This window comes from Tupaia chinensis, unplaced genomic scaffold (assembly GCF_000334495.1).
Source record: "Tupaia chinensis unplaced genomic scaffold, TupChi_1.0 Scaffold000538_1, whole genome shotgun sequence".
NCBI classification, from domain to species: domain Eukaryota; kingdom Metazoa; phylum Chordata; class Mammalia; order Scandentia; family Tupaiidae; genus Tupaia; species Tupaia belangeri.
This window is the reverse complement of record NW_006160051.1, coordinates 31,179-39,021: the sequence shown is the minus strand read 5'-3', so window position 1 is coordinate 39,021 and position 7,843 is coordinate 31,179. Positions and strand designations below refer to the sequence as shown.

General features: G+C 50.5%; 1 protein-coding gene across 4 annotated transcripts in view; it reads left to right on the top strand.

Annotated features, from left to right (window-relative positions):
- TRIM39 (tripartite motif containing 39) overlaps window positions 1-7,837 on the top strand; it is a gene marked incomplete at its 5' end in the record, with an annotated part of 15,182 nt that extends 7,345 nt beyond the window's left edge. Inside the window, 6 exon segments of one of the 4 annotated variants that reach the window (XM_014591141.1) lie at window positions 1,509-1,739; window positions 3,169-3,191; window positions 3,743-3,858; window positions 4,540-5,236; window positions 7,334-7,377; window positions 7,743-7,837. In XM_014591141.1, coding sequence (XP_014446627.1) covers window positions 1,509-1,739; window positions 3,169-3,191; window positions 3,743-3,858; window positions 4,540-5,087 — 918 coding nt within the window. 4 annotated transcript variants of the gene reach the window in all.
- Between the last annotated feature and the right edge of the window lie 6 nt (window positions 7,838-7,843).

Here is a 7,843-nt window from a genome sequence, read left to right as displayed (position 1 = left end):
GGGTTGATGCTTCCCCGTCAGTTATGTGACACTGAGAATCCTCCCTTGGGGAGGTCACTTGTTGCAGTGAAAGCACAGACGGGAGAGCATCCTGATAATCCTCAAAAAATGCCATGGCTGTTCAAGCCCTCCAAATTTCGGAATGTTAGGCATTTATGTGCTGCCTTAGAGAAAGCACATTTCAAATTTTAAACAACTAATTCACTGATTTCTGGAACCTGTCCCTGGTATGAGAACTGCTTTTCTCTGAAGTGACTTGAAACTATTTAACAGGTTCAACCCTGAAATCTATGGATATATTTTGTAACAACCCATTATTAAACTCTTACTGATTTTGATACTTTTCCATTTAGTTGTCTGGCTTTTATTAGATAGATGCCTTTGAATATACAAATGATGACAATCTGATCTTTAACTTTCTAGTATGTGAACGCCCCTTCCTGTGACAGATTGCACTAAGCAGAACTTCAGAGTTGGGAACAGAGGTACTCATCGGGGACAGTAGATCCCCCACTGGAGAGTTGTCCTGTTTGTTTTGCCAGAGGGCACATAGAATCATCAGGGAGGGACAGTAGTGTGGTCACACTGCAAGCCCCTCTCCTCCATTTCTTCATCCTGTTGGGATTTTGGATACACACAACACGCACACACACACACACATGCCTAGTCTGTTTTTCAAGCTACCAGGAACAGGATCCAAACTTCATGGTTGGCCATGTGGGATCCAGCTCCCTTAACCATAAGGCCATGGAGCCAACCCTAGAGCGCTCCTAGTCTGAATGAGTATTTACATTTAAAGAATTACTTATTTAGTTATATCTATTAATATTTTTAAATTTGCTATAGGGCACATGTACTCAACGAGAGAGACAGAGAAAGAGAAAGTCACCAGGTCCAGGACTCGATCCACAGTTGGCCATGTAGGAGTCCAGCACCTTAACTACCACACCACTTGCTGGTCCACTGAATATATTTTACTAAAATTGCTGTCTCTGTGGTCTGATAGTTGAGGCAACTAGGTCCTACATGGCCAACCATGTGGTTCAAGTCCCAGATCCAGCAGCTTGGGATACATGCCTAGCACATATCCCATGTTTGTCCAAAATCCCAACAGGATGGAGAAATGGAGACAGGGTTACAGAGTGATCGTTCCCCAATGGGGTGCTTTCTCCTTTCCTTCTCTTTATCTCTCTCCATCAAGCATACACGCCCTCTAGCAATCAGCCAATTAATCAAAGTACATTTTTAGGATTGTAAAACTGTTTTTAAAACATCAATTTTTATTTATTTATTTATTTTTACTCTCTCCATGGTCTTCACTAGCACCAATGGGGGTGGTAGGGATGCAGCCATTCCTTACTGAGAGAAACTCCAGTGGAGAGGGAGACCTGTCCAGTTAAACTATTCCCAGTGACACTGGAAGACTGTTACTTCATACCCATGGCAAGTGGGGACAGTCCCTATGTCCCGCTGGCCCTGACGACATAACACTCTCCTCCTTCCCTCAGAGACTCGTGGAGAGTCGCCGACAGCAGATCCTGCGGGAGTTTGAAGAGCTTCATCGGCGGCTGGATGAAGAACAGCAGCTGTTGCTGTCACGACTGGAGGAGGAAGAACAGGACATCCTACAGCGACTCCGAGAAAACGCAGCTCACCTCGGGGACAAGCGCCGGGACCTGGCCCACCTGGCAGCTGAGGTGGAGGGCAAGTGCTTACAGTCGGGCTTCGAGATGCTTAAGGTTCGACCTTTGCCCCTGCGTAGCCCCGCGGGTCGAGGGCAGCCTAGCTTTGCACAGGCCGTTCTGTCAGCCTGGGGTGCTCAGCCCTCTGCTCCACCTCCCTAGACCCAGTTTTCTTCCAGGCATAATCAGAGGACCTATTTTTTCTTTTTTTTGAGAGAGAGAGATTTTTGCTATAGGGTTTGTGCACTCGCTGTAGAGACGGAGAGAGACAGAAGGAGAGAAATCACCCCCCGGGGGGAATGACCATGCCCCAGTCCCTTTGCTTCCATTCTCCTCTTGGGATTTTGGGCACACACGCACATGTGCCTGGCATGAGTTTCAAGCCACTGGGTCCGGACTCGAATCGTGGTTGGCCATGAATCCAGCACCTTAACCACTATGGCACCCGCTGGACCCTGGAGAATCTGTTTCTACAGGAAGGCCTCTCTGATTTCTCCCATTCTTTCTAATCATTTTTGTGTTCTCATGTCTTGTCAAAAATTATGTGCTTACTTTGTACCAAAGAAAAAATTCACTCTTTTGACAGGAGGGAAGTCTAGTGTGAATTAGTGAAAAAACTATTCATTAAAATTTTGTAAATGCAGTTACCATTATTTTACTTGATTTACTTAAGTGTTCAAAAAGCATAGAAATATATATTTTAAAGGATACTTGCAACTATGTGTAAATGACATTGTTTTCATATGTAAATGATGCCTCTAAGAATGTTGGAAATAGTTTGTGCACTTAAGCAGATGAATGGTGTTAGCTAGGCTGTAGAAACCGTATTTCTTACCAGAGATCAGACGACCCACATTTAAAGCAGCAAGGCTTCATTGTACACTTATTTGCATGTAATGTATCGCTTGGTATTTATTCCTGTGTCCTTTCATGTACGTGTGTTCTGCCTTCCACATTAAACTGGGAAATTCTGTGGGACAGAGATTTGTCTTCTTTGTCTTCTGAACCCCAAGTATTCCTAAATCAGGATTGGCACACTGTTGTCGATATTTATTAACCAATGCCAGACAGGAGTTATAAACCGCAGTGGGAAAGTGTGATTCGTTCCTATACCGCCAGTCTGGAGCCATCTACCCTGGTCCTCAAGGAGACTGAGGCGTGTGGTTGGTACTTGGGGGACAGAGTAAAAAGCAGACACAATCCCTGTCCCTTGCAGGGAGCTCCCAGTGTCCTTGAGGAGCAAAGACACACACACAGACCCCTGGGAGGTGATAGACTACCAAGCTTCACGATGACCGAAAGTTGAACATGGGGTTAGGTCGGAAGAGATGCTCTCAGTCCCTCTGGACTCTTCCCCTGCATTGTGACCTTCAGTTTCCCTGTGCCTGTTTCGTAGATCTAGAACTTTGGGGAGGAAGGGGAGCCTTTGCCTTCAGGACCCTTGAATACCAGGACCAATGTTGCTTTTTTTTCTCCTTCCCTCTAGGACGTCAAAAGTACCCTGGAAAAGTAAGTGATTCTTGCATCTCTTTGAGTGAGTTAGGTCTTCACTTAGAGACCGGGGGTGCAGTGAGGAGTTGGGAAGTAAGCCGTGTCTGCAGGATATGGGGAAGTCCACTGCATCCACGGAGCCAGGCAGAGAACAAGGCCTCGGGATAATAATTCCTTCTCCTTACCCTCTGAACATCGGGATTTCTTTGGTGGAGAGAGTGATAATGTAGAACCAGATTTAACTGGTGCCTGTGGGTAGAATTAAGTCCAAACAGGATGACAGGAGGAAGGGGTAGGAAAGCAGGGAGGGCGATTGTCCATTTCCATGAGATAAGAGAATACCCCCAGAAAATTCCTGGGCAAGATAAGAATCTGGTCAGGGAACCATGAGATCCCTATAGATTAATAAAATAAAGTAGTAGGTGAGCTTTCGTCTTCAGAGACAAGGCACAGAGTGGGAAGCTGGAGAGTTTCAGTTCCTCCCTAAGTATGACAACATCTGAATCCTCACTCTGCTGGAGCTTCCCCCTGACCCTGCCCTTTCTCCCCTATCTCCCCACCCCTCCTAGATGTGAGAAGGTGAAGACCATGGAAGTGACTTCAGTATCCATAGAGCTGGAAAAGAACTTCAGCAATTTCCCCCGACAGTACTTTGCCCTAAGGAAAATCCTTAAACAGCTAATTGGTGAGTTGTTCCCAAAAGGAATCTAGCAGAGAGGACTGCCGGCGAGAGGAAAGGGCTTAGGTCCCACTTTACCTCGGCCTCAGTTCCTCCACCTGTCACCTCCGTGCCCACACCCGCCCCAGTCACAGACTCAGTGAGAAGCCTCACGTGTCGTCTTCTCTTAGGTCCACACTTACTCTAAGTGGAGACTCAGGTTAAATAACTTGCCTAAGAGGTCAGCTAGTGTGCCTGTATGATTTACCTCACTGGGACAATCTCTAAAGCAAAGGGAGAGTCATGAATACGCAGGGAGAACAGTCGTTCCAGGGAAACCAGAGCCATGCCAGGGAAACAGACACGCTCCCCCTCCTAGCCATGCTGTCTTGTGCTGTGTCCTTAACACGCCCCATCCCTTCTGGTCTCCTGACTGCTTCTCCACAAAGTGAGATCAGCGATGATGTCAGAGGGGTGAGGGGAGCGGACCAGGTGGGAACTAGGCAACAGCCTCTGCAGAGTCAAGAGGTCGTTCTGTTCATGTAGGGTCGGGGAGAGAAGGAAGCCGCTGTGCTGTCCCCTCCCGTGGGCAGCGGAGCTGAGAGTTAACCTTTAGGGCCAGGCTGTGTGAGGCAGGCCGGAAGAGTGAGGCGGGTGTTGAGCTATTCCCATCCTCATCTAGCTCCCCACTCTGGCTTCTCCCGCCAGTGGATGTGACCCTGGACCCCGAGACCGCTCATCCTAACCTTGTCCTGTCAGAAGATCGCAAGAGCGTCAAGTTCGTGGAGACAAGACTCCGGGATCTCCCGGACACGCCAAGGCGGTTCACCTTCTACCCCTGCGTCCTGGCCACCGAGGGCTTCACCTCGGGGCGGCACTACTGGGAGGTGGAGGTGGGCGACAAGACCCACTGGGCGGTGGGCGTGTGCCGGGACTCCGTGAGCCGCAAGGGCGAGCTGACGCCCCTCCCCGAGACTGGCTACTGGCGAGTGCGGCTGTGGAATGGGGACAAGTACGCGGCCACCACCACACCGTTTACCCCTCTCCACATCAAGGTGAAGCCCAAGCGGGTGGGCATATTCCTGGACTACGAGGCCGGCACGCTGTCCTTTTACAACGTCACAGACCGCTCCCACATCTACACCTTCACCGACACTTTCACCGAGAAACTCTGGCCCCTCTTCTACCCCGGCATCCGGGCCGGCCGGAAGAATGCGGCCCCGCTGACCATCAGGCCCCCGACAGACTGGGAGTGAGGGGTCGGGATGTGGGAATAGTCGGGGTGAGGCAGGGTCAAGCTATGGGCCTTCCTGTGTCCTGCTGGAACGTCGTGTCTGCTGGTTCCAGCCCTGAGTCGTCTCGGAGAAACACCGGGTTTTCTAGGATGGTCTGTGTGGAGGAGCAGGTAGGACTGGGCTGAGAGAGCACAGCTGTGTCCCCCTCCTGTCGGGAGAAGCTGATTCTCAGGGGATCGTCTCCCCTGAAGCCCGTCAGGGTTTCTGTCACTCAAGGATGGGTTGGGCAGGAAGGGGAGAGGCTTTTCCAGAAACAGTCTATGGGAGGGTCTAAGTTGCTCAAACTGGAGAAGAAAACAGAAACCCCTGTACATCCTTTTAGGGGATTCTCTGACCCAGAATAGTCTTGTTTCTTGATCACAGGGTCTGCGTACCCCTACACTGAGAGCATGAGTGGCAGCTGCTCTCGTGGGTCTAGAAGTCGAGTTTTCCTGAAGGCAGGGTTTGGGCATCAAGAAGGGTAGAAGGAAGGTTAGAGAAGGGGCTAGTGGAGCAATTCCTGGAGACGGAGAGGTCGGTTTCCTTGGTCTCCTGTCCCCATGGTAAGGTTGCCGTTGTGAGTAAGGGAGGCCAGAGGCAGGGATGCAGGGAGGAGAGAGAAGCCAGGGCCCTGCCTCCACCTTCAGCAGAGTGGGCTCATGGCCTGCCTGCTTACGGTTGTTGACTCCAAGAAGTCGCTCGCCGTGGCCCTCCCCAGAAGTGGGGAGGAAAAGACACTGCAAGACACAGCTACTCTCGCTGTTTTCCCAAGGGAACATGGAAAGGAGAGAGTCGGTCTAGAGGAAGGACAAAGGTATTTCTGTCCACAGCCCAGGCCTTAAGGTTACTAAGTAGCTACTCTCAGCTTGTCAGCCTGTTACGGGGCTGAGGTGTGCAAGCAGGAAGGAAGAAGAGTAATGGAGTCTTTCACCCTGAATTCAGGGTAGCAGAGGGTGGCCGCACAGAGGCCAGGTCGGCACCTCCCTTTCCCAGGTGCGCCTGGCCTGGAGCTCTGGCGTTCGGAGCCCGCCTTGTGCTGGTCTTCACCATCCTTCACCCTTTGCCATTCCCATTTTCAGAGAATGTAAATCATTTCAATGTTGGGCCAAAATAAACGACCTGTAGGGTACACACGTCAAAACGGCAAAGCAATGCATGCCAAACCAGACCACACGGCTTGGATTATCTGCTGCTTGGGTCATCTTCACAGAATGAGACAAACTGCAGTTAATGGAGGGAACAGAAAGTCCCTCCACCCCTTCACAGGGCTTTGTCCAGACTCCTCTTACCTTTGTGCCTTGACTGTGGTTCTTTGTGGCGAGATACTTTGGTTGGTAAAAATAATATGGAACAAAGGATCCACTGAAGTGATCTCTGTGTTGTGTAGTGATTTGGCAATGACCTTGTGTTCATGTGTGAGAATCACTGGGTGTTAAAAATGTACATTCTGGGACCAGCAGATGGCGTAGTGGTCACATTGCTGGACTCCCATGTGGCCCACCATGGTTCAAGTCCCAGACTTGAAACTCACACCTAGCACTTGTGCACATGTTCCCAAGATCCTGGGAGGAGGAAGGAAAAAAGGGGATTGTGGCAAGGCCATCCCTCCTGGGGGGATAATTTCTCACTTTTCCTCTCACTCTCTGTCTTTCTCCAGGGAGTACACATACCCTAAGGTAAACATACACACACAAAAGTTATCTTCCAGGCCAGCCCTAGCCTGGGCAGTTGGGGCATCTGGATCCCACATGGCTGACTACTCAGCTGGAGTCCCAGAGCAGTGCCTTGGAAATGCATGCCAGGCGTGTTTGCTTGTGTGCCCGAAATCCCAGTAGGAGGGAGAAGGCATTATGGCATGACCATTTCCCATAAAGGGTGCTTTCTCACTTTCCATCTCACTCACTGTTTCTCTCTTTAGTGAGCCCATACCCTCTGGCTTTTTCTTTTTTTTAATGCATGTTCCTAGGTCTCACCCTTGATCCAGACTTAGGGTGGGACTGGGCTTCTGCATTTTAAACACACTCTTCTCACTTGTTTGAGAAACTCAAGAAGACATTTCTGCCAATTTCCTTCCTCTGAACAACCTGGTTCTCTGCCCCACCTGCAGAGAGTCTAAGAGGTCTAAGCTCCCCGGAGTTGCGCTGTTCTCCCTATGCCCCAGTGTTCATCCATTTTTCTGCCCCTCCAGCTCCTCCCTCTGCTTCTGACCTCATTTTCCCCCCCTCCAGCTCCTCCCTCTGCTTCTGACCTCAGGAACCGGCAGTCATTGACTGTGAGTCAGAGAGAAATACAGAACACTAGACAGAACTAAGGGGAGGTGGGAGGTGGGAGTGACAAGTGGCTGGCTCTGTGGGGAGGGGCAGGGGACGCTGTCCGCCGGTTTCTAGGCTGTAGCTAAGACTTGGCAAGTGAGGATCGCCTCCTCTGCCTGGCACTGCGGTAAGGAAGTGCGATCTTGGCTAAGTGGAAAAGCGGGAGTAGGCTGTGCTTTCTGAAGACCGGGAGCCCTCTTCCTCCCGCCAGCGCAATCACGGCCCTTTCCAGTTTGACCCCCGTCAGCACCCGTGTTTCTTGAGTGTAAAGCCTCTGTCGTTTCGGCCTGTAGATCTTCCAAACATCTGCCTTTGGCTTCAGCAGGGCAGGGGAGGGTCTAGCTGGATTTAAATCCCACATCACCACCACCTCCCGACCCGTCTACATGGAGAGCGGTCGTCTCCTGAAAAGGTGTGGCAGCTGCC